Raw genomic sequence first — 27,082 nt, 5'->3', positions numbered from 1 at the left:
ATCCTGGTCAGCTCCTCAGAGAAAGTGCTGGGCTCCTGCTTAACCTGGAGGTCCCCTCCGTGCTGTGTCCTTCATCTGGTCACAATTGGACATTTTGGGGAAAACCGACTAAGTGACATGGCTTACGTCTTTTTATTTGAGAATCATAAACGCCTGTGTTGAAGTTTTTCCCGTGACATTTTGCTGCACATTTTCCCAGCCTGCCTTCTCAGTTGTCACTACTCTGTCTTCCTGTTGCATGTAAAGAAGAAAATCCCCAGAGGCTCACGTGTAGTTTTGTGTTAATCCTGGGGGTGGGGTGGGGGATGGGGGGGATCTGGAGCTTCATGGAGCCCTGGCCCAGGTTCTGGTTTAGGATTACCTTCAAAGACCTCTCATTTGAAATCATGGCATCATTTCTCATCTAAGGAATCAGGAAAGCTAAGTTTGATAGAATCAGAAAGTGAAGTCAGTCAAAGGGGGAAAAAGAAAACAGGACAACCTGTAAACCTGCTTTGCTAATAAGCCAAGCTTGGCTCCCAGCCAGTGCTAGATCAAGCCTGGTGGGCGCAAGGCACACAGTCATAGATGGTTCCCTCCTTTCAAAACTGCCCCCAGCTGCCTCCACTACTGCCAGGGCTCCGCATGACACATCACACCTCTACCTTCTTCCTCTGCCACAGTGAGGCACACACTTGCCACGACCACACTAGCCACATGCTGTTAGCCTCACGCCTCCCATCCTCTCCGTGTCCCTCTGCTCGGCTTTGTCGCATTTCATGTGTTGGCTCCATGCCAAACCTGACACAATGCTAAGGGATTTTTTTTTTCTTTGCACAGTAATCTTGGAAAACTTGATGATTTGTAATTGTCGTTTTTTGGTGGGGGGGCTGTGGTTTGAGGCAAGGTCACTGGGAACAGCCTCGGCAAGAGGAGGCTCATGTGAAATTGGTTATAAAATTTTTCAAATGAGCAGGAAGTGAGCAAGACTTATCCATGGGTAGGCATTGTTGGGGCTTGGCTGGGAAGAACCAGGCCGCAGGGTGCTGGCTGTTCTGTGAATAAGAAATTACGCTGATTCTGAGGTAAAGGAAGGTTCGTTGGCAGAGTTTCAGCAATAACTTCATTAGGTAAACACACATCTGTCCCCAGCTAATTTATAGAAGGACAGAGAAGGGAGGCAGAAAGAGGAAGAAGTTGGAATGGAGAGCCGGAAGGGACAGGCCAATGGGAAGGGGCCTTCTGCCAGGGGACAGCCTGTGTGCAAGGGGAGGTGGCCCTTAGAGCATCTTTCTTTCTCTTGTTTGTCATGAAGTTAGTCTGTACTCATATGGACAGTACGGAAAACATTAAGAAGGAAACATACCCACATACCCACACTCACATGTGCCCATAATCCTACACTAGCCCCATATCACACTATACATTTTTTTCCTTTCTAATTTTTTTCTTTCTGTATATTTTGTAACATAGTTGATTTGAGCTCATACTGTAGCTGCAATTTGATACCCTTTTTTCCCCCCAACTTACACATGATACAGTTCCCTGTGCTTATGTACACTCTGTATGTGGTATATGGCCATGTGGTGGTCCGTCTTGTGGATGCTCTCTGGCAAGGCGGGTCCTTCACAGTGGTTAAGAGCACGCCTGTGGGTCAGACAGCATGGGGCTGGGCTCTCAGCCCCCCACCCTCATGACTTTGAGAAATGGCTTCATCTCTTTGAGGCTCAATCACTTCATCTGCAAAATGGGCATAGTAACATCACTACTTACATGATTGTCACAAAGATTCAACAGGGCAGTGCTTACTGACTCCACCTCCTCTCAAGAGGGAGGTAATACCATTGCCATTTTACAAGTGAGGAGGCTTAGCTAGATCAGTTCACTTGCCCAGTGTCCACGGCCAAGAATCGAAGGAGCCAGCATTTGTAATCCATCAGTCTCAGAAGCCCCACCTCACAGCCACAATGCTACACTACTTATTCAAGGTAACTTGGCCATGTCACCCAGCTACTGAAGAGCAGAGGTGGCATGTCCCAGAATCCAGAGTCCACATGCTGGGATGCCTCCTGAAAAAGTTCTTTATGAGTCTCGTATTCTCCAGCTTTTACTTGAAATCATTTCTTCACGTGCTCTAGTACTGGAGCAGTTGCCAGCAGGTCAGGGCCGGGGACTGGTGGGTGCTTTGGCTGGTCCTTGCAGTAATGTCATAGTGGTACATTTTCCGAGTGCAAGAAAGTCTGTGAAGCTGTTTAAAAAAAAAAATCATCGGTGTGTGATGCCCAGAGAGGGTCAAGAAAAACATCAGCAGCAACATGGATTGTATTCTTGTCCTATTTCCATCTTTCCTTAATGATTTTTTTTTCATTCCTTAATGATTTTTTTAAAGATTTTTTTTATTTATTCCTGAGAGACACACACACACACAGAGACAGAGAGAGAGAGAGGCAGAGACACAGGCAGAGGGAGAAGCAGGCTCCGTGCAGGGACCCCGATGTGGGACTCGATCCCAGGACCCCGGGATCATGGCCTGGTCTGAAGGCAGATGCTCAACCACCGAGCCACGCAGGCGTCCCTCCTTAATGATTTTGATATTGAGATGGTTCTCTCTTTGCCTCTGGTTCCCCTCTCCAAGAATCGTTTCCAAGAATTGTGCCCTGGCTGGGCTCTTGACCCCTGAGTCATTTACCAAGTCCAGCCTGACCATCTTCCTCAGTCCTGGGTGAGTGAGCAAGGAGAGGCCCTGGAACGGGTTCAGGGACCGATGCCACTGATTGCATTGCTGCCTCATCACCTACAGAGTGACAGGTTGTGAGAGGAAAACAAATCGGAGCTGATATGCAAGAAAAGCTCCATTCCACTTTCTAGGGTGCAACTGGTCTGTGGGGGGGGCCTCATGAATGGCCTGCCAGCCTCGGGGTCAGGAGGAGCTGAAGGTTGAAGGCACAGACTCCCAGCCATGGAAGCCCCTTGGCCTGCTTTTGCTGAAGGTCCCACAGTCCAGAGCAGATCTGATTTCGAGCTGTCCCAGTGACTCTCCTGAATCACTTGGTTATTCAGCAGATTAAATCTTAATTGCAAATGCGGTTTCAGCGTAGGAGGACCATTGTGCTTGCTGGTTTCAGGCCATTTTTGCTGAGCCGTGCTTTTCCAGAAGGCTGTTACAAATTTAGAAAGGGGGAAATGGTATTTCATTTGTCCATCAGAGTTTTGTTTTGCAGACTGAATTTATTTTAGTGTTGGTTTAAAGGTGCCAAAACTTGACATCCCTGGAGAGAGACTTGCTCAATTTTTGGAGAGCTCCTCTGGACTGTCCAAACTACATCTAGAAAACAATGTCTGTGGTCCTTATGTGACAGGCCAACAATCTTGTTGGCTTGCCAACGATCTCATATGTTATCATTTTGATTAATTTTTCAGAGACCCAAGAAGCCGCCTCCTCCATCCGCTCCTGTCATCAAGCAAGGGGCAGGTAATGTGCTTCCTTTCTAGACACAACGTGCATCTTTCTGTGTATATTTACAGCACCCTTGGTAGAGCTTAAGGTTCTTAGATCCTTTTGCCATGGATTACCAAATTGGAAAGTTACCACTTGTTCTCAACAGGCAGATTTTAAATATACTGCTGTTTTTCCTAAAAAATAAACATATCATTAAAATGTATCCCTGGTACGGTGAAAAAAATCTAGCCTCCCAAATGAATAACCAAAAAAATTTTGCTTTGGAGTAAACCAGGGTGTTTTTTCTCTTTTATTTTTTCTATTTCTAATCAACTGCTTTTGAGGAAAGAACTTAATTGTCCTGCTTTTGCCCATGCCCACCTAATCTTGAGGGTCAGCTTAGGGAGGATCGCTTCCCACGGGTCATAGCCTTACCACGTATGTACAGTGGTGCTGAATTTTTAACCAAAAAAAAAAAAATTGTGTGGTAAACCAAAATTTGTACTTATTTCACTTACCTCCTCCAACAAAAAATGTTATTCTAGCAACAAATACTTTTCTTCATGATACTTTTTTTTATCTTAAAAAGAGTCCAGTTCACTTTTTTCTATGTAGTTCAGATACTAAGGTTGAATAATATAGGAAGACTTGATATGGTTGGACATTTGGTAACTCAATTGTACACAGGATTCTCATACATAAAAATGATCCTTCATATTTCCCCATAGAACTCCTCTTTATAATTGTTAAGAACTAATTATGAGGAGAAATTCCTCCATGAATAACTAGTTAAGTGGCATTTTAAAAAATTAACAACTAAAACAGAAGAAGAGTAGGGGTATTTTTAGTTCTGCATATTAATAACTGTGAAATTTCTATAGCATTTGAAGTATGAATAAATTTCCAGATTGGTTTATTCACAGATTTATTAAGGAGTGATTTTTTTAAAGTTTTTTTTGGCCCACCGAGTTGTGGGGGAAATCAGTTTGATCCCAAATTCCTTTTCCATTCCCTTTAGCATAGTTGAGAATTAAGGAGATTAAGCCCTGAAATGAGGTGTTAATTACATCTCTGGCTCCGCCCCCATCCTCGTTTGCATTGAGCAGTTTAATTTTGCCACCTAGTGGTTCACACTGGATCAATATTTTGTTGTGCTGAAATTAAAGCTCACTGTTGATTTGCATTTCTCTGACTACCTTTTTCCTCGAGACCTTGGTGATGGATTACAGACCAAGGAGATGAACTGAGTGGCCCAAGGCTCAAGTCGCCTAGAATGTAACTAGGATTGGATTCTTCGTGGTAGCAGGATTGTCAATTCCTCCTGCATCTCTAGGAATGATAACGAACTTCTTCATTATCTTTAGAAGCCTAGATTGTAGCATGATAGGCAAATTCTTTTCCTTTTAAAGCAATTTTATGAAAGGTTATGCTGGAGCTCTGTGGGGCAAAGCAATATGGCATTTAATTTTCCTAGATCCCTACTGCTCATTTATCCTACTGAATGATCCTGGGAATTGCTTTGTGACAGGGAGGTAGATATTTATATTTTCTCTATCATAAGCTTTCGTGTTTGATTATTTGATTTAAAAAAAAGATGTGGAATTGACAGAAATTAGAGTGTTTAATTTATGGTGAATCATTAAGGAAATTTAGGTAAAATGTGCTCAGTGGATTTTTTTTTTTTTAGTTCTTTTGGTTTCTGATGCTGTGTAATTGAGATTTTAGTACCAAGCACCCATCCATAGGGATGGGCATGTAAGGAATTCGTCCAGCATTCAAGCAAGTCTATCAGTCTGAGGAGTACTTGTGATTGGTTTCATGCTTTAGCTATTTTTCAAGTGTTCTTATGCACCTGAGGCCACAGACACTGCTGAAGACCCCAGTTGAGGGAGCAGCTGCAGTCCACTCGGCCATACAGGTGTATTTGGGGAAATGTAATATGTAACATTTGAAGCATTCAGACACAGATTGACAGGACTGAGGGAGAACCACATATCTTCACTGCACATCCCTCCACTTAAAAATTGCTGCTTAACAAACTACCCCAAATATTGTGGCAGAAAACAACTATCTTCTTATGCCCACAGATTCTGGGGTCAGGAATTTGAACAGAGCATAGCCAGGACATCTTGTCTCTCTGCTCCTTGATATTTGGGGCCTCAGCTGGGAATGCTGGGCCAGCTGAGGCTGGAGGGACCACTTTGGAGATGGCTGCTTCGCTCTGTCTGGCTCCCCTTGGTAGGAGTGGCTGGAGGGCTGGGCTCAGTGGGGGCTGTAGACCAAACTGTCTACACATGGCCTCTTAAGTAGGCCTCAGGGCTAGGGACTTCTCACATGGAAGCTCAGTATTCCAGCAAATAAAGCAAACACTATACCGTCTTTTGTGACACAGCCTTGGAAATTATATGCTATCATATTGGCCACTGGTTGAAGCAGTCACAAACCTACCCACATCCCAGACAGGGGACATAGACTTCATCTCTTAATGGGAGGGGTAGCAAACAATTTGAGGCCATATTTTAAAACTGCTACAACATAGAATCCAGGTCCCTGTGAAATTTCTTTTTATTTGTAGAGCAATAGCCAGTGACCCACTATTTGCATATTTTGATGATTGACTTGTTTATACATATTTTCCACCCACACCCAGTGGTTTCCTGTGACTGTTTTGATGCCTAAGGAAGTCAGATTTAAATATCAGAAAATATTAGTGGCGTTCTTATAAATTAAGGATGTATATAGGCAGGCAAACTAAACAGCATAGGCCAGAAGTGGCTTCTGCTATTTCTAAGCGGCTTTTATTTGCCAGGTAATACCAGTGCTCAGCTTAGGGGGAAAAAGTCTATTGACTTTGCTGCATTTGATAAATATTTAAAATGCTGGTGTGTCTAATAAATGGTTAGAGAAAACATGTTCTGATCACTGTTATCCTTTCCCCCATAGGTACCACTGAGAGAAAACATGAAATTAAAAAGATACCTCCTGAAAGACCGGAAACACTTCCAAATAGAACAGAAGAAAAAGGTATGAAATCATGTCTTCACTGGCACTGATAGGAAAGCCATCCCTCATAGGGCTAGTCCACATTACCCACAGTTTGTTTTGGGGTGGGGTTAAGGGTGGGATATGGTGATTATGTTTTTATTTTGGTTGCTTTTAAATATTCCATTTCTAAGGAAATAGGAGAAAGGGTTATGTGGTGCTTCTTTGGGCCAGAATTCCTCATAAATGAAAAACAACCAGCCCAGTCACTTAACACATTGGGTTTCTTCCATCCTGGTCTTCCTGCCATCGCTGTCCTCCCTTCACCAGTGACATCTGGAAGTCCAGGTGCAAACTGGAAGTTTTCTAAGGGCCTGGATGGATCCACCTCTCCCATGCCCAGTGCTCCAGGGTGCTTATTCACTGTTGACAGGTGGATGGGACTGAGAGAAATTCCCATCCAGACAAGTGAAAAACTGTCATCCTTGGTCACTGCTGGACTTTCGACTCTGGCTACTATGTCACAGACACATGTCCTTTGTAAAGAATCCTGGGGGGCAGAGGGCATAGCAAAACTGGGAGAAGCAGCTCAAGGCCCTAATGTCATCTGAAGGGAATGATTTCACCAGTCTCACACAGTCAGCTTTACAGATGTATTTGACTCCTACTGTTCTGAGTGTGTCTCCCAAAGAAATCTGCATGCTGTGGAAGGGCTCATTTTGTTAGGTGTCTAAGATTTGATTGATCACACATTTTATGGTAAAAGTGCTATGTTATTATTATGAACAGGAGGCAGAGCAAATCCCATTTTAAATAGCAGTTATTTGGAAGTCACAAGAGAAATGCTGAATTAATGAATGTAATTATTTCGAGGTGCTCCTGGGTGGCCTCATGAAATTTTATTGTGAAATTTAATATTTTCTATCAGCCTGCCAAAAGTTCTACCAATGTTGCCAGCTCTTAAGAAGTTACATCTCTTTCTTTCTCAGTGAACACTTAAAATTTGAGTTGTGGAACCTCGTTGAGAAGGCCAGTTCTGTGTCCCAGATCAGTGAAAAAACAGCCGTGTGTGTATCACACAAACAGCCCTTTGAGGAGAGCGTGTGCTGTGATGTAGCCAAACACTGCCCCCCGTCCACATGGAGGACACATGCCTAGTTTCTGGCTAACAGCCAGGCTCCATGATAAGGACACTTCCTGCTCTGTTCCACGCTGACTAACATAAGGACCCAGCTTACATGTGAACAACTGCCCTAGTTGGCTGGCCAAGTGGCCACACACTTCTGGTTCCTTCCACTCCTATGGTTCCTTGCTCAGTGCCGCAGTGGGTCTGGAAAGCAGAAACCCTGTCAGAAGCAACAGGGAAGCCGGAAAGCCAGACAGCCAGCCCTACCCTGAGACTTGGCCTCCCTGTGAGGTGGCCACAAATCCCCCTCCCATTTGTTCTGCAGACTGGCAGAAGCGGGGGGCCCCCAGTCCCTCCTAGCAGAAGGAATCTCCCCTCCTTTGCATTTCAGCCAAGCCCTTCCTCCTCTGGTCCCCATGGACAGTAAATGAGTTCCCAGCATTCCTGGATGGAGGATATCCCCCTACTAAAATGTGGGAATAAGCACAGTGATGTCTGTATAGTAACTGGTGGGCCTTTTAACACTTTTGCCGATCAGCCTGGGCCCCTGAACAATATGAGTTTGTGTTTACAAGCAAAACGTGTTCAGAGTTCCAGCTTACAAGTGAACACAGGAAACCTGCCTGTCCTCCAATGGGCAACTCTCTGAAGTTCCATCTTTATAAGGAAGAATGTGGGTACATGCTTTAAAAAAAGATTTTATTTATTTATTCATGGGAGACACAGAGAGAGAAGCAGGCTCCTCCCAGGGAGACTGATGTGGGACTCAATCCCCGGACCAGGATCAAACCCTGAGCCAAAGGCAGACACTCAACTGCTGAGCCACCCGGGCATCCCCTGGATACATGCTTTTTATACCACACCCAGGGCAAGGCTAATTGAGGATAGAAAACACAAAGCTGTCCATCACGCTGCTGCTCAGGTGGCCCCCAGATCTGACTTTATTATTATTTTTTATTTGTCCTTTCTTTATTGAGCTATGGTCATGGAAACCATCCCAATTTTCCATAAAATCTTCTCAATACTGCTGCAACATCATGGCATAAAAGATTCAAAGTGCCACCAGACATAAGGACCAGAGTTTTTTATCATAAACTATGAGGCTAGGTAATGTTTAAATGGGAATATTTGATATGGATGGTCAGATGAAAGATACCAAAATGTCACCAGATCTGACTTTAACCTCATTCTAATAGCTGTCTCCAAGAATCCTTGGGAACCAAATACCTGTGACACCCCAGTTTGTCTTCCAAGTTCAAACTGTGCACAAAAAGAATCCAGAATTAGCTCTTTGTTCCCAGAAATGCACCCCCCCCCTTACTGGCTAATGGCCCTTTACACAGGCTGACCTGAGAGGCATCAGGCCCGTTGCCTCCCCACACCCAGCAGGTCCTGTAGGTCCTTCACCAAACTCATCACCATTTGCTGAACACCTGCTCTGTGCCAGACACCAGGTAGGATCTAGAGAGAGGACCAGACGCGGGCCCCAGCCTTGAAGGCTGACATCCTACAGGTGCTGGCAGGCATGCACACACCCAGCAAGTAGCCAAGTGGAGCCTATTTATAAAGGGCTGCCTTTCTGGCCTCAGGTGAGGAAGTAAGAAAGTCTACCTCTGAGGGTGAGTTCGGCGGCTGAGAAGGGAATGTGACAGGGTCACGGTTCAGCCAGGCTGATGAGCAGGCCTGAAAAGGATGAGGAGGAGTTCACCGAGGGTGGGCAGTAGCCAGAGGGCCCTGCAGGGGCAGAGTCTGGCACAGGCAAAGGCCAGCAGCGTGCTGCAGCTGCTGAGGGGTTTTTCCTGACTTGATAAAAAATAAACAATGCTCTAAAAATACATAGATAAATAAAAGTTAAAAAAAAAATAAACGATGCTCTTCACCTTCCAACTTCACCTTTGCAGACAGCATCAGTGACTTTTTTAAAGCAGGAAACCAGCAATCTGCCCCTAAGTACTGTCACTTACACTAGGTCTCTCTGTCTTCTTTATGCTTTTTAAACGATGACTTAAAGAAAGACCAGAGAGAGAGCCAAAACTGGACTTACAGAAGCCTTCCGTTCCTGCCATACCGCCAAAAAAGCCTCGGCCACCCAAGACCAATTCTCTCAGCCGACCGGGTGCACTGCCTCCCAGGAGGCCTGAACGACCAGTGGGTCCCCTGACCCACACCAGGTACTGCTCTGCTCTTGCCACTGGGGACGGGCGAGGGTGGGCCATGCGTCACAGGAGAGGGACCTCAAGTGCAGCAGAGCTAAGGGAATGGGGGACAAAGCTGCCCTTCCACCTTCTAGCAAAGCTGTCTGAAGACTCTGGCTACTTCTGTCTTGCTCCTGTGCTTGGGCAGAAGTTGGTTTGAGGCTGGGAGGCACAGTGCAGATTTTAAAATTAGCAGCCAGAGAACAGGGGTCCCGCATGTAGGCTCTGCTCACACACAGGGATTTTCCCTGTGCTTCCTTAGGGCAGCCAGCTGCCCTTCAGACTGGAAATGTGGGTATCACACCCACCTTCATCCCCTGGATGTCCCCCTGGCCTCAGGTGTGCACGTCTCACTGGGAGCTCCATCCCCTGACCCCTGACCCTGCTCTGTGGTGCTTCTTTCCCCATCCCCAGGCTCCCTCTGCCCTAGACTGCACAGCCCTATTTGTGGAACCAAGGACCTGGCATGGCAAATGGTGTCTTATTGTACATGTCTCCCAACTATGAGACCCTCAGAGGAAAGGGCCATGCTTTGTTTAGGCAGGAATTCTAAGATAGGCCTGGCACAACTCAAATTTGTTCACTGGCTGGCTGGACACACGTGTCACTAGTGGGAAATCAAAGTTGGACATTGTGCTTCCAGACCTGAGATGCCCACCATGGAGCAAAGGAGTGTTGTGTTCTCTCTACAAGTTAATTGCCAGAACTTTCTACCCTTATGTGTGTATCATGTGTTGGTGTCATATACCCAGAGCAAGCTGGTGGCCTGGAGGTCTTTACATGTGCCTGTTGACAATAGTCACTCACCAAATTTTTGTTCTTTTGGGCCAAGTTTGCATGGTGAGAGCCTCATGGGGCTTCAGCACCCTGGTGGTGGAATCAGGCAGGCTTCCAGGTTTGCGTCTCACCTTACCTCAAAACCCATGAGCCTCAGTATGTCAATGCCCCTTTGCACCTCACTTTGTCCATCTGTACATTGAGGATGAGAATGGAATGCACCCGAAAGGATAGGACAGGATAATTCCCAAGTATGCAGCCCCATGCTTGTAAATCAATGTTAGTTTCATTGTCATTCTTATTTTTTTAAGGTCTTACTTTTGAGTAATCTCTATCCCCAATGTGGGGCTTGAACCCACAACTCCCAGATCAAGAGTTGCACACTCCACTGACTGAGCCAGCTAGGCACCCCTCATTATCATTCTTATTATTGCATGTCATACTGGGTCTACTGCAGTGAAACAATAGCTCATTTACTTCTTAGGAAACAATGTTTAAATCGTGGTAAGTACACATAACATAAAATTTACCATCATAACCATTGGTAAGTGTACAGTTTAGTGGCATCATTGTTGTGCAACTGCTACCATCCATCTGTAGACCTCTTTTCATCTTACAAAACTAAAACTATGTACCCATTAAACGCTGACTCCCCCTCCCCCTGCCCCAGGCCCTGCCAACCCCAAGTGTATAGTTGGCCTTTGAACATGCAGGGTTAGGGGCACTGACTCCCGTGCAGTTGGAAATCCATGTATAACTTTGACTCCCCAGAGACGTCACTACTAATAGCCTACTGTTGACCAGAAGCTTTACCAATAATGTAAAGAGTCGATTAACACGTAGTGTATATGTTCTGTGTATTATAGGCTATATTCTTACAATAATTAGGAAGCTAGAGAAAAGAAAACATTATTAAGAAAATCATAAGGAAGAGAAAACACATTTATAGTACTGGCTGTATTGAAAAAAAATCATGTGTAAGTGGACATACACAATTCAAACCAGTGTTGTTCAAGGGTCAACTCTACTTTCTATGTCTCTGAATGTGACTATTCTAGATGCCTCGTGTAAGTGGAATTATACAACATTTGTCTTTTTATGACTGGCTTATTTCACTTAGCCTGATCGCCCCAACGTTCATCCACATGATAGTGTGACTCACTTACTCTTAAAAACAACACAGTTGCCCACATATAGAGGCAGGTAGCCATGTGAGTGGTTGAGAAATGTCAGAATCTCAGCCGACTGTGGTGGACGCACATAAGCCCACGTGTGTGAGGCCGGCTGCCCAGCTGAACACACAGCCAGTTACCTCAGGGTGAGCCCATTGGAGTGGCAGCTCGTTCACCTGTGTTGTTCTGCGGGCATCTCCCAAGGTCAAAACAGCTACCTGCTATCATGACCCATGGGGCGACTAATGGGACCAGGGCCATTGTTGAATTTGTCAGGCTCTACACGTCATGCCCTCTTCTACCGACAGATAGAAGGCTTTGTGCACATGTGCACAACAGGCCACTTGGCAGCCCCAGTGGCCTCAGCTCATGCCTCTTCAGCAGCTTGGTTGACCCAGAAGCTAGCAATCCAGGAGAAAAAGTTTACATAAACCTAAGTGCTTCTGAAGAGAATATGAACTACACAGAGAGACTGGAGAGCAAAGGTTGCACATCACCTTGTGGTGGGTGAAAGGGGAACAGAAGGCCCTCTCTGCCAAGTTCTGTTAGTCTTCCAGGGTCTACAGACATTTCCCGTAAGTCAGTAACAATTTCCAGAATATCCCCATTGTTTTAATCTGATCTGAAGAGAAGTGCAACTCCAGTGGCTTCTTTGCCTTCGAAGGTTGTTCTCAACCCTCTCATCGTGGGATAGGTACAGGCTTTGTGAGCCATCAGTTAGACCTGAATGCAGGGGGGGAGGTAAATTATAACCGTTGACCTTCTGGGATCACAGAAGCCCCCTTCCTGCCTCTGCCTAGCTCTTTTCTGCCTCCAGCTCTCCCATCATCTGCTTGGCAGTTAGAAGTATGGATCTCTGGGGAAGATACTTGAGCAGGGCTGTGAATAGAAGCCAGTGGGAAAGCTAACTGTTCTTGATGTGTGCGGCTTCCCACTCGCCTTGTGGTGGCTCAGTCCCCAGGGCACTGGGTTTGCACAAAGGGAACAAGGGAAGAGAGCCCCTGGCTTCTTTCCTGAAAATCCTAGGAAGTGGCAGACCAGGCAAGGCTGGGGGTTACTTGGGAAGCCAGTACCTGCTTTGGCTACTTGGTCAGTCAGTTGAAGGGAGGACAGTACCTTTTCCAACTTGATGGATCTCAAATTTGAGCGTGGGTCAGAATCACCTGGAGACCTTGTTCAAACAGATGGCTGGGTCCGCCCCCCCCCCCCCACCTTTGCTGACTTGGTAGGTCTGGGCTGGGCCTGGGAACTTACATTTCCATCAAGCACCTAGGTGGTAATCTCCATGCTGCTGGCTCACATCCACACTATGAGAACTCCTGGTCTAGATCCTCCCAAGTTTTTGATGGTGCCCTCCCCTTCCCTCGCTGCCTCTAATGCACCTGTTAATGCTCCCCGAATTCAAAGCCCACTTAGCACACCCAGCTTCTGGAAGCCTTCCCTTATTTCTCATGATTGCTCTCTCTTCCAAATGCCTGACACCCCATGTTTAGCCTAGTGTGGGGCCCCATGCTGTGCCACTTGGGATGCTCACACCCCCGGACTCCTTTACCAGATTTAAAGCAGATCAAGAGTGTGTTTTGTCATCTCCACATGCTTTACAAGGTTGAGCATATGGTAGTGGCTCATTTAACACACTTGTTGAATGCCATGGTTCCTACAAAGGGAGGGAGGTGCCAGTGCTTACATTTTGTTCACTTTTGCCTCTCCTGTCATCCTTCCCAGGCCCTGTACAAGCTCTGTAGCACATGTGTGTCATGTTCTAAGTTACCTAATATGCCATGGATTTCAACATTAAAAACTTTAAGAAGATCAAGGAAAGGCTTATCATTTATCAATACCTCATGCACTTCATATTTTTTGCTAAGCAGTTACGTTGGACAACCAACCCATATATTGGTTTATGAACTTGTCTTGTTCTGCCCAATTAGTTGAGGTAGGAATGTTAACATCAAACAGTTTTGTGTAAGTGTTCCTCCAGAGAAAAGGTACTGTCTGCTGTGTGAAGCCAAATCATCTCTATAATTTACTTGACCAGATGGATGGATAGACAGTTGAATACATGGACACACAGTCATTATTTTCCATTCTTATGGGGAACGAGGCATTGCCACTCTAGCTGGAGTGTCTGGGCTTTCACTTGCTCTCACCAGCCAGAAAGCTTGCTGCCAAATGTGGCTTCCAGAAGAGATTGGTTTCTTTCCATTTAGACAGGAAGTAGTATCTTTTAGAATAAAGAAATACATAAGTTTAGGAAGAAGGGAATCCTTTTTAGATACATTTGCTTAACAGAAATGTATTGAGGGGCCACTGTGTGCAAGGCACTGTCCTAGATCTCACTAATGTTGGGGCTCAGTTGCAGATCAGTTTCTAGGAATCACATCTGGGAGAAGTAGAATGACACCCAAGCACAGTTTTGTGTCCAGTCTGAGCAAATGGAAGCATGCCATTAACATATTTACCCATTGGTAAGAATATTCTTCCAATTTCCAGAAAGTAAGTTAAGATGGAATTTTAACAGGAAAAAAACTGTTTTAAAGAAAAATTTAATACCAGAGTTGATTTAAAAAATTGAATGATGGGGGTTCCCTGGGTGGCTTAGCGGTTTGGCCCCTGCCTTCAGCCCAGGGCATGATCCTGGAGTCGCAGGATCGAGTCCCACATCAGGCTCCCTGCATGGAGCCTGCTTCTCCCTCTGCCTATGTCTCTACCTCTCTCTCTCTCTCTCTCTCTCTCTCTCTCTCACTCACTCTCTCTGTCATGAATAAATAAATAAAATCTTTTTTTAAAAATTGAATGATAGGGCACCTGGATGGTTCAGTCGGTTAAGTGTCTGACTCTTGATTATGACCTTAGGGCATAGGATTGAGCCCCCACATCGAGATTGAGCCCCACTTCAAGCTCTGCACAAGGTGTGGAGCCTGCTTAAGATCCTCTTTCTCTCTCTCCCTCTGCCCCTCTTCCTGCCTTGTTCTCTTAAAAAAAAAATTGAATGATGATAGGAGATTCCACTAGGCTCTAAGTACCTCCTTTGAAAGTATGCACCTTGGGGATGTTGTCATTATTATTTCCCAGTGTGCAAAGACAGGCTACACATCTCAGGCATTGGTGGTGCAACAAGCATTCTGTCTACCCGCATTTTCACACTTGAGAAAATGGAGGCTCAAAAGTATAGAGCCTATTCATTTGTCTGAATATTTGATCATAAAAATATTTCAATCAACAGAGCATACCTAAACCTTTTTGTATGTGTGTGTACACACACACATGGAACATGTGATGTTATATGTCTAATAATGTAATAAATATGGGTTCAGAAACCTCTGTGAAAGGAGGACCTGAAACTTGGGAGAGGGTCCAAAAGGAAAAGGAAAAAGAAAAATCCAAGGAAATGCTAGAGAGAAGCAGGTAGCTCTAAGCTTTAGTAATTACATGTGGTGGGAGGCAGCAAGCCAGGAACCTGAGGGGCAGGGCAGGTGTGTGCCTTCAAAAGAAAATAATCCTAATAGGGAAAGAGGTTGAAGTGGGTTAGAACAGGTTTGTTAATCCTCCCAAACACAGATACCTCAATTTGTACTATTTTTTCACTTTCTTCCCAAGGAGCAGGGAGGCTGGAGCAGAACCTTTGTTCTGAGTTGCAAGGGAGTCTTGCGTGTTGTCTGCTATTGTGTGTCCAGCATGGAACAGTGTGTGCTTTCCAAGTGGGGGGGGGGGTGGCAGGTGACTGGCAGGGCAGGGGACGGCGAGGCTAGTGTTCTGGGGGCCTTGAGTGGTAGACAGGGGGGTCTGGGATGGAGGTGTAGGAAGTAAAGCTGAAAGGCTTAAGGAGGAGGTAAGGTGAGCAAGCAGAGTGAGAAAAGCCAATGGCTGGAACAGGAGAGGCTAGTCAGAAAAGGGAGGTGTGTGCTCACAACTTCAGAGGTAGAGTAGGTCTGAAGAGGCCCTTATCCACAGAGAAAGGGGTTATAAATCTGGGTGCCTGAAGATGAATGAAGGTCATAAAGACTGAAGGGACCAGAGGGAGGCGGGGCTGGCATCGAGGATGGATTGCCCACATGGCTGTCATAGGCTTAGGAAGATGGCAAGAACCAAAGTGAGGTGAGGCCGATGTTCCAGAAGCCAGCGCCCTCCCAGAGGGATGTTGGTGTGTTCTGGGAGTTGAAGACACGCAGTGATTATTAGAAAGATTCTACAGTCAGGGTGGCGGTGGGCCATTCAGAGAGGAGGTCGTGGATATGGGGGGGGGGGGATTGTTACGGTGGCTCAAGCATCCTGAGGGGCACCGTGCCTTGACCTCAGATGTGGAAGCATGTGTCAGAGGAGGGCTCTCAGTGAGAAAGTGGATATTTGGGTCTTGGACACCAGGCTGTGGGCCAGACCTGTGCCACTTGGAGATGGCTATTGCTTTAAACGTAAAACCCATGAGGTACTTTTCCCATGATGGGCTGGAAGTTCCACCACAGAAACTAAAACACCAGATCCAGTGGGGAGGACAGTGGAATTGCAAGATTTTTACTTGTAATGAAGATGGAGCCTGGATTTCAGAGAAACACTGGGAGATAAGAGGCCGAGGCGCTCTGAGACATTTGAGCTTGAGGCAAAGATTAAGTAAACATTTATATGCCAAACATCAACTCCGTGCTTAGGGAAGGGCAGATATCTCTCTTGAGACCAATTTACCTACACGGAAGTTCATTTTTCTTTAGATTTACACAGGCAGCCCAGCTGCTCCAACCCCTGGGGTTCCAACTAAACAGGAAATAAGCTCACAGGTCCCGATCACTCTGTGGGGAGGGGGGTCTGGCCCCCATGCTTACCACAAGAAAGCATTTAAGAAGACTTCTTTGCTCTTACTAGGTATAAACCAATCAATCAATCAAAAAGGTAGGAGAGAAAGGTAGCTGGCTCATGCAAATGCTCCCTAAGCAGGCAGGTAAAATGTGCACTTGGGTGCTTCGGCCATCATTTTGAGTTTGGATTACTGAAGTATTCAAAGTGTCTTTTCAAAGAGTCCTAGTGGTGCATCACTTGGTGTTGGAGCGTTTCCTTTCATTTCTACAAATCAGGTGCGAGACATGTCTTTAGAGAATTTAGGAGAGAGATCTTGGTTGATAGTTACAGAGGTGAGTGTTGTTGGCTCATGGATGGTACTTCCAAGCATGGAATGATCCCTCCAGGAGATTATAGAGAAAGAAGAGGAGAGAGTGGAACCAACAGTGGGGAAAGTTATTTATAGGGTGAGGGAAGTATGAAGAGCCTTCAGAAAGGATAGATGGTGTATGATATCATGGAAGCCAGAAGAAAGGAATATGGAGCAACCACAGATCAGTGGGTCTCACACCTGAGTGTGTGCTGGAATCACCTGGAAGCTGGTTAAAACATAGATCGCTACTCCCCAAAGTGTCTAATTCACTAGACCTGGGTTAAGGCCTGGGAACCTGCATTTCTAGCAAGCTCTCAGTGCTGCTGCTGCTGGTGGTTAGCTGACCATGCTGTGAGGACCCCACCATAGTGTGCACCCAGGAAACTGAAGGGCATCCACAGGCTTTGGTCACTAGCGTTGGCCTGGGTGCTCCCAGTCCAGGAGTTTCTATACATGGTTGGTAACAAGAGACAGAGTTGACATGAATTGAAGAGAGAATGGGCAGGTGGCCAAGCTTGTGTAGATTTGGCCTGAGAGAAACTTGGCTATGGAAAATGGCGGCTTACAGATGGATTCAGTGATGAGAGAGGAGTGTGTGTGTGTGTGTGTGTGTGTGTGTGTGTGCTATCATCCATTCATTACAGATATTTATCAAGTGCCTATATTTGTGACCAGGCCTTCTTCTAGGTAGTAATTAACTGTGGTAACTGGGCTAGACTTGGCTCCTGCCCACCCATTGCTTTGGAGCCAGCACACCAGGGCCGATAACCCACACCTCTATTTCCTTACCTGGTGACTTTGGAGGAGGTGTGCACCTCCCCCAGTCTCAGTTTCTGCCTCTGCAAAATGGTAGAGTGAGGCCTCCCTTGCCCAGGTGTGTAAGTTTGAACAAGCTGCAGCACTTCAGGCCCCTACCTCTTTGCCTGGCACTTGGGAGGCATTCACCTATGCATGCTTCCTTTCCTCTCCTGAGATGGCTCAGTGGGTGATCTTGGTGGGAAGGGGGTTTCCACAGGGTGACAAGTAGGTCATGCACCATAGCCTCAAGGGAGGGATGAAACATGGACACTCTCAGCACACCAGCAGGTCCCTAGGGGGTGGAAGCATGAACAGCCTCCCCCAGAAGCACCTAGAGATTCAGAGGAAGCCAGGACTCAGGGAAGGCCATGACTGAAGGATGGAAGTTAATTTATGGAGCAGAGGAATCCCATAGGACACGAGAAAAGACCTGGTCACATTGTAGGGACGTCCGCTTTCTTTGCTGACCTCATTTCATGTGGTCTTTTCCTTCCACTCAGCCCAAAAATGAATGTTATTTCCTGCAGCAAGAACCAACAGTAGTGATGGGGTTTGGCCCCAGCCCAGAGGCACCAGGCACAGAGGCACACTGATTGTCCTCCCAGTGATGGTCCAAATCAGGCAAGGGACCAATGGGGGATCAAGTCTCACACATGCACGGTACCAGTTGAGTCATACCATGCTTTTTTCCATGGGCTATTTCTTTGAACACTCTTTGCTCAAGTGGCCCCTCACGAACTCTTCTGAGTCACATGATGATGAGTTCCCCCTCTTCCCGGTATCTTTAAAGCCCCTTGCCCCTCTGAGATGCCCAACTGTGGGTTTGCAGATGCGGGCTGCAAGGTCATCCTCCTTTTGCCTTTGGAGGGGTAGTGGGTTTGTGCCCTGGATGGCCTCTGGAGAGAGCCCTGTTCCCATACACACTTGCAGAGTCTGCACAAAGAACAGAGATTTGGAGGGGAATTGAGTGGGCAGTGTCCCATCACCTTCCACTGTGTCTTCACCAACTATAAATAGCCAAGCTTGTTTGTGCTCATCCAAACAAGGACGCAATACAAAGGGAAAGCTGCCAGGAAAACCACTCTGGTTCCAGCCCCTTGCTCCCCTGGCCTTGCTTGGGCTGTCCCATATTTACATAGGAGGTTCTCTGTCAAAAGTGCCTGTGTTTCCTGGGACATTTTTGGCTACCAGGTGGGTATATAAGGACTTTGCAGATATCAGCAGTGCCTTTGGCTCCTTAGTTCTCAGAAAGGGGGTGGGGAGGGAGCCTCCTTCTGCCCTCCCGCTCATGAGCAAAGGAAACTGGGCTTACCGCTATTAGAATTTTTCCTTTCCTGATGGAAAGATCCTACCTTTCTGGGCCATGACATCCCAGGGCAGAGCTCTTCTAAAGAGTTGGCTTCACATCTGCTACCTTCACAGATGGGTGGAGTCCTCTTACAGTTGTTCATTTGAGAGAGAAGAAATCTCTAGAAGCATAAAGCATGTGCCTATGGATACTCATTTTGATTATTGCCATCCCAAGTGTGTGGGGCAAAGACAGGACTGGACGCCCGGAAGCTTCCACCTGGTTTCAGCTCTGCCAGTAATTAGCTGCGTGGCCTTAGGCACGTCACTCCTGTCCTTGGAGCAAAGACCCTTGTCTGTAATAAGATAGGGGCTTGAGCTGGGGTAATGTGTGCCCAGTTCTAGTGGTCAGCCAGAGTGTGCAGTGTTACAGACAGTCAGGTGGGGAGTGGTCACTTCCTTTGGCCTCGTTTCCTTGGTACACAGTTGGACCAGCACGCGGCAAGTGCACAATGAGATGGGGTAGTTTCACATCAGAAGGGCCAATGAAACAAGGCTGTGGAGTTGGAGCAAGAAAGAAGACAGGGTAACTCACGTCATTTCTCTAGGATCTTCACATTGACATCTGCCATCGTCCATATGTGTTGACACCTGAGTGGGATGAAAGCTGGAAACAAAACAGAGGATTTGCAGGGTATGCCTTGGTCTCCTGAGCATGAGGACAGGCCATTTCTACTTCCTTTCCTTTTCCTTTTCCTTTTCCTTTTCCTTTTCCTTTTCCTTTTCCTTTTCCTTTTCCTTTTCCTTTTCCCTTTCCTTCCTTTTCCTTTTCCTTTTCCTTTTCCTTTTCCTTTTCCTTTTCCTTTTCCTTTTCCTTTTCCTTTTCCTTTCCTTTCCTTCTTCTTTCCTTCTCAGCTTATTTTCTTCCCCCTGTAACAGTTTTTAGGCAGTTAAAGCCCATTTATTTACATTAAGGTAATAGATCCTTCTGAGAGTGGGCAGGAGGTCTTCCAGAAAGACCTGGACTCGGGATCTTCTGTTCAGGAAGGGTCAATGGATTCCCTCTTTTCCCCGTCAGCCCCACTCACCTCTAAAAGGGCCATGGGTCTCTTGGGTGGCATTCGGTTGCTGCTGCTAGTGCTGTCGTTCGTTTATTTATTTGTTTGCCTCAGCTTCCTGCGCACTTCAACACCTTTTCCAGGCCACATGTCTTGGCTTAACTGTCCCAACTTGGGCTAAATTGGGCCATGCCACTGGCTGAGCTCATGTTCTCAAGGGATGCACATGGCGCATCTTCCACATTTCCGACTGTACACGCCCCGTCTCATGTCTTGGTTCTGAGCGGCAAGAGCAGGCACCTCTGGGCCAGTTGAGTGTGCAGTTTTCATCTATTAGGAGTACTTTTTAACCTGGGGAGCAAAGGTGATTTCCTCAGCTGGCGTGAGCTGCAGGGACACCAGCTGCCTGGCATCCTCAGTGACTCACCATTCTCAAGACCAGGTGACTTAGTGAAGCAGCTTTGAGAAGTGGGCAAAAGCTTGAGCTCTGGAGTCAAAGGTAATAGGTTCAATTCCAGACCCTGCTGTCCCATTTTAATGACCTTTGGTTAGCAAGTAACTTCATGTTTCTGAGCCTCAGTTTCCTGACCTATATCATGAAAATAAAGGGCATCACAGGCGGTGGTGTCCAGGAAGCAGGCCCTGAGGCAGTATTTAGTGTGCCAGCTGTTTCAGGGTTTAGTGCCCTGAAAGGGAGAAGGAAGCAGTGCTGGGCAGAGAGAGAAGACAAGCTGTGATACTAGCTCACCAAAGCCTTGGCCAAGTCCACACAGGGGCTGAAACAGCTCCTCTGAGTTGTCCTGTGTTGGGTGGAACTGGCCAAGATTTTTATACTGTGGCAGGTGGGCCTTGGTAGAGGAGGCTCCCTGTAACCGAGGGAGGATTAGCAAGGATATGCCTTGGTGGAGGAGGCTCCCTGTAACCGAGGAAGTCCCTGGAGAGGCCAACAGCACTCCCAGCAGCAGGAGCACCAGAGGGGACTCCGGGCAGTGTGGCTCCGCGTCCACCATGCAGAGTAGATACTTAAAGAGATGGATGTGACCATCGAATAACAGACAATAGGAGGTTGTCCTGGTGCCTAGCTCACGATTGGCAGTCAGTAGTCAGTAGCTGCTGCTCTTATTTCTATGCCATGGTAGTTTCCACTTATTCCTACTGGTGTCCTTGAGCTAGTCAACCCATTATCTGCAATTTAGGCTCCCTGTCCAGTAGGGCAAGGAGACTTCCCTGCCAGTCGCCTGTCCAAGTCACATGTTTCGAGGGTCCATAACCAAAACTGCACCATTTGGATTTAAAAATCAGAAAGGAGTAAGGGCAACCTTGTTCTGGTATCTTTGACTATATGGTAATATGCCTGCTTTCTTTTATTTTCTCCTTTTATCCAACAGCTGTGGGCATAGAAACTCAGCATACATAAACCCTCTTGGGGGCTAGAGGACTGGGTTTTTCTTTTCTCGTTGGATTTAGTAACATCCTTTTTACCAAAATGGTAGCCATGTGTCGGGCAGACTGGAGGAGAGCAGAGACCATCGAGGGCTGCAGCCTCATTGGGTGTCAGCCACTCCAAGCATGTGCTTTGGAGAATTTCAGAAATTCTGGTACTTTTCAGAACTGAAATTCATTAGCATTGTTGTAAGAGTCTATAAATACAGTGAAAAGCATTTACAAATAGACATTGTAAAACGCTTCCACACCCACAGTCTGAACACTGTCAAAACACCAGCTGCAGCTTCCTTACTTGGAAGGATCAGAACCTTTTTTAAACGACACCTACTGTGTTTTCAAAATAGGCTTGCTTCTGGCCCTGTATAGAAGATAATTTCAGCCGAAAGCCTGTGTCTGGCTCTTGGCATTCGGGATCAAGGCTCAGAGAGACGGGGGGATCCTAAGCTCCTTCCTATCAGTGCAGCTGGTGCTTTAGCATCTGGGGACAGGTCGCTCAGGGATGGTACTTCCTTTCTTCAGGTGTTCCCTCATGGCTTAGACCTCTTGGTCTAGGATTTATAACTCCACACACCCCCACCTGGTTCCCAGGTGAGCTCCAGATGTGGTCACAGGTGATGACAGGGGCACCTGTGGTCAGGGAGGTTCTTAAAGGAGTGTGTAGGCAAGGGCCAGACCATCTCACCTTTGACCTTGGCAATACTCCTGCGGAGAAAGGAGAGAGAACATAAGCTGCCTGAATTGTATGGGTCTCTGTTGTTAAAAGTGAATTTTAATGAAGGAAAAATTTTACTTATAGTCTTATCCCAGAGACAACTATTATTAACATTTTGGACAATTTATTTTCCATCTTTTCCCCTGTGTATGATTTGGTTTGTTTTTCATTGGTTTTATTTAGTTAGGATCATACTGAGTGTCCTACAGCTTTTGCGGAAAAAATGCATCTATTGTACAAAAATACATGATGCATTCCCATTTCAGAACAAAGGCAAATATTCATTGATTCCACAAGTGTTTTTGAGTCCCTGCCATGTACCAGGTGCTGAGCTGGGTGCTAAAAATCACCCATCACATTATCCAGGAATAGTCACTGTAAATATTTTTCCAGTCTTAAATAACAATCCCCCTTCCTGATACCCAAGCAGGGCATGTGGGTATATGTGCATGGAAGACTGGGTCATTTTAACTTGCTGCTGTCCTTTGCCACTGTAATATCAGCCTTTGTCCTTCTTGTCATAATGTGTTTCTAAATATCATTTTCATGACTATATAAAAGTCCACCAAAAAAAAAAAAAAGTCCACCAAATATAGATTACTCAACTGTTCCCCTCTTCATGAAAGATTTCAGTGTTAATTTTTATTACAAATAAGACTGTGGTAAACATATTGATCTACAAAACCCACTTGGGCATTTCAGACTATTTCTTTAGCATAGCCTCCCAGAAGTGGGCCAAAGCAGATGCCCATTTTAAATGCTATTGATATACACCCTATTCTTAGAAATTACTTCTTTTTACCCTGAACCATTCCCCAAAGGCTTTGTGGTAACTTTCCAAAATGCATCTACAAGAATAAAATAGTTGAGAGTGACAGTAAGGGAGAAAATAAAGGTAGAAAAGTAATATAGCCCAAGATAAGATGAGCACAGTAATGAGCAGTAGGGTTCTCTACAGTCCCTCAAGATAGGCTCACATTTGACTGGAAGCTTCTAGCTGTCAAATCAAAGAGGGAAGTGGCGGCTCCAAAGATTCATAGTTACCAAAATGCACGAATAAACCAAATGTTCAGAAGCAACCAAGCTGAGCTGTTCTGAGATACAGATCATTAGCTGCTACATAAAGCTCGTTCTCCCACCAGCACACCCTCGGATTCTCTGCCCAGCCACCCGCCATGGTGTCACCTCAAACCAGTTTTCCCCTTGGAAAAAAAAAAAGCCCAGTGGAATTAACTGGACTTTTTTTTTTTTTTTGATTAACTGGACTTTTGTTGCCTGAATGACCTTTCTCCCTGAACAGAACACATGTTCTCACAGGTTTTGGTACTTGTGTTCCCAAAAGGACAGGACTGTCTGGCCCTGGGTATAATTTGAGTTGTGTTAGTTTGGAGAATGACAGCACCAAACCATTCCGACTCTGTAGTTAGAAAATAAGATTGAGAGCCCTTGAGAACTTTTAAAAATGAAAATGCTTTTCCTACAAATAATGGTGCATTTACAAAACATTTCATCCAGAAGGTTACATTCAAACTAGTAGCCACTGGGGCCCTGCCAGCAGAATGTTTTGAAATGAATTTCCTCAGTCTCATCGTTGCTGTTGGCTTGGGGTCTGCTCGAGGGAGGGAGTCCTATGGGACCTGCCCTTTGGTGGCTGGGCATGGAGAGGGGCTCTGCTCCAGCAGCCTGGCCTGGGGGCCCCCAAGGCCCTAGGAGGTGGGGCTGAGGTGGGAAATAAAGGCTCTGCTCTGAAGCTCAAGCTGCTTCCCCCTTCCAAGCGCAGTAGTCCACACTCTTCTTGAACTTTTACTTCGGCTGAGCTCTGAAAAGCCCAGGAAGTCTCATAATACACACCCACAGCGTGAGAGCTGTGTTTTGTCTTGGTGGAAGTCAGGCCATTCGGCCCAGCCCTGTCACCCTGGAGTTCTTACCTCTGCTTGTCTTCGGTTGAGGGTACTTGACGTTACACTGGAGGTTACAGATCAGGCTTGTTTGCTTGGGAACTGACGGGGGCTTGCCTCCTTCCACTGGGCCTCCTCCACCATCACAAGGACATGCGAATCTCACTGTCCACCGGCCCTTCTTGCGCAAAGACAACGGGTTCGGCCCTGTTGAGTCCCTCCCTTCTCCCCAGGTTTACAGGTCTCCTGCTCAGCTATCTTTCCATTCCCCATTACCCCCAGGACAAACAGAACCCTCTAGTATTCAGCCTGGCAGTCTGACTCTGCTGACCTTTCTGCTCTCACTACCCTCTGGGGACCTCAGGCTTTAGCCCCGGGACCCCTGGCCACACCAGGCACTCCCACCCACCTGGGGTCCTGGCTTTACCGCACCTCCTCCTGATATGCCCTCTCTACCTTTTCTTCCATGGCCCGGCTGGAATGCCACCTCCCCTGCGTGCCCCTTGCAACATCACACAGGTCCCCTGCCCTGATCCAGTCCTTTCCAGACGACTTTGATATGCCTGTCTCTTGCATAGCCTGTGCCATGTGGGCCTGTGTCTGTCTGTCTTTCTCGCATTTAGACCGTGAGCCCCTCCAGAGTAGGAACTACCTGGCTTGGCCCTCTCGATCCCCCCTGCATGATAGGTATCAGACAGGCGCTCCTTTGAGTAACTGCTACTCATTGTGTGGTTTGGCTTCAGGCCATGATGACTGCCAAGAGCCATGAGGTGGATTATTTCTGTTGCTTTCCCATAATGACTGCTTGGCTTCTCCCTCTCACTTTATGGGTGAGGATCTTTTCCGCTTTCACTACCATCATAAACCTCAGATAATCTCACTCGGGGCTCATCCCCCTGAAAGGGACTAGAGAACTGCCCTTTTGGGGGAATTTGGAGGAACCTTCTGTTCATGCACGAGTGAGCTACTTCTCTCATCATCTCAGAGGCCTATTCCCATTCCTTGGGGCTGTTCCTAGCCCAGATACAGAGGGAAGTCACTCGTGTCCTGATGGGCATGGGGGCACCCACCCAAGAGCTGTCTAATTTTACAGGCTTGTGCCCCAGCGCCAGCCTTCAGGCTGCCAGATCTTAAACTCAACCCCCTGTGCCTGTCAACAGCCTGGCTGATTCCTCCGCCTCAGGCCAGAAAACCTTTTTCTCAAGGTTAAAAGTAGCCGACCTTTGACAAGCAGCATTGGCTAAATTCCTTGCTCCTTAAAAGGGAAGCTCCCAGTTATCATTTGCTGGTGCTTATTTGGCCATGGGGCGGGAGCAGGCCCTACGCTGTACCCTGTGTACCAGCAGGAGGGTTTGTGGCTAAAGGTGTATTGCTGAACAGTCATTATTAAAATAGCCATCTCTGAAAATGTGTGCTGGAGAGGTGGGCATCCAGTCTGTCAGCCGGTTTCACCAAGGCCCATGTGGCTGGATAGGTCATTGGCTCCCACTGGCTCCCTCACAGGCGCAGGCAACAGTGCCACCCGCCCCACACACAGCATGCTCCTTAATGCGCGTGCAGCAAGAAAGCTGACAAAATGACAAGGGCACACACCAATTTTTAAATGCTTGGACTTGTGTTTTTAATGTAGGGGTGACGGTCCAAAGATTGACTTGGTGGGCAGTTCGATCTCTGGCATCCTGGACAAGGATCTCTCGGACCGCAGCAATGACATCGGTGAGTAAGGAGAGCTTTCTGGCTTCTCTTTGCAAAATTTTAAGAGAACTTCAGAGTTTGACTTGCCTTCTTAAGCAGCCTGATGAGAACTAACACAGCCATTTCAGTGAAAGGCTAATAGCCCATGGTTGGTTTTAAATGTCACAGTTTTATAAAGAAGGGGAAGTGATGGTGGTTTCCACATTAAAACAGAGTGTCTGGGATTTCTAATCTCCCTGACCTCAGGAGAACAGTCTAATGAAAAGAAGTGATAAATAAACCTTTTGTAGAAGTGGACGTTAGCACTTACATTCATATTTTCTAGTGATATACCTATTTAGTGGAAAAAAAGGTGAATGGGTGAAAATGAAGAATGGCAGAGTTCATTGTAGTCACAGCACTCAGTGTTTTGAGTTAGAATTTAAAATGAGCTCTGGCATGAAAATTACCACTTAGTTAAGAATGTGGGTAAGTTTTTCAAAGGTTAAGGTAGCACTCTTTGATAAAGGGGAAGGTAGTTAAAGTCTCTGTGGGTACACAAGTTTTGTTGGAGGGTCTTTTGGGGATGTGCGCAGGTGGCATGAGGTTGCATGTGCTGGTTGATGCCACTGTTGGTCTGACTTGGATGACAGCCTTTTTTTTTTTTTTAAGAAAGTTTTTTTTTTTTAATTTTTTATTTATTTATGATAGTCACAGAGAGAGAGAGAGAGGCAGAGACACAGGCGGAGGGAGAAGCAGGTTCCATGCACCGGGAGCCTGATGTGGGATTCGATCCCGGGTCTCCAGGATCGCGCCCTGGGCCAAAGGCAGGCGCCAAACCGCTGCGCCACCCAGGGATCCCAAGGATGACAGCCCTTTTAAGAAGTCTAGATTCAGGAACTAATTTTTTTTATTAGCTTTACATCTTTTATTTGTTCCTGTCATGGTCACAATATTCTACATTAATAGGGCTACATTTTGGAATTTGCCTTTTTAATTCAATGCTTTTCTTTTGAAATAATTAGAGATTGACATGCAGTTGTAAGAAGTAATACAGAGAGAATTACATACCCGTTACCCTTTCTCTCAATGGTAACATCATAATGAACCTATAGCGTGAGATCCCAACCAGGATATTGACATGGATACGTCCACCAGGTTCCCCAGTTTTACTTGTACTTGTGCGTCTTTAGTTCTTTGCAGTTTTGTCACATGTGTAGGTTTGTGTATCTACCACCATGGCCAAGATACAGAACATTCCATAGCCATCAGGATCTCCCCCCACCGTTGCCTTTTTATAACTGTACCCACCTCCCTCCTCTTCCCCACCCCTTCCCTAACCTCTGGCAGCCACTCTTAGGGACTGATTTGACACGGAAGATTTCCAGCATCTTTT

At 46.4% G+C, this 27,082-nt stretch overlaps 1 protein-coding gene across 8 annotated transcripts in view; it reads left to right on the top strand.

Annotated features, from left to right (window-relative positions):
• SH3KBP1 (SH3 domain containing kinase binding protein 1) overlaps nucleotides 1-27,082 on the top strand; it is a 342,506-nt gene that overhangs the window by 284,002 nt on the left and 31,422 nt on the right. For all 8 annotated transcript variants that reach the window (XM_041740052.1, XM_041740047.1, XM_041740050.1 and 5 more), the window contains 4 exons: nucleotides 3,400-3,451; nucleotides 6,362-6,442; nucleotides 9,538-9,697; nucleotides 25,643-25,728. In XM_041740052.1, the coding sequence (XP_041595986.1) occupies nucleotides 3,400-3,451; nucleotides 6,362-6,442; nucleotides 9,538-9,697; nucleotides 25,643-25,728 (379 nt within the window). The remainder of the gene's footprint in view (nucleotides 1-3,399; nucleotides 3,452-6,361; nucleotides 6,443-9,537; nucleotides 9,698-25,642; nucleotides 25,729-27,082) is intronic.

This window comes from Vulpes lagopus, chromosome X (genome assembly GCF_018345385.1).
Source record: "Vulpes lagopus strain Blue_001 chromosome X, ASM1834538v1, whole genome shotgun sequence".
Classification (NCBI taxonomy): domain Eukaryota; kingdom Metazoa; phylum Chordata; class Mammalia; order Carnivora; family Canidae; genus Vulpes; species Vulpes lagopus.
Note: the sequence above shows the minus strand (reverse complement) of the source record. Positions and strands in the feature narration are given on the sequence as shown.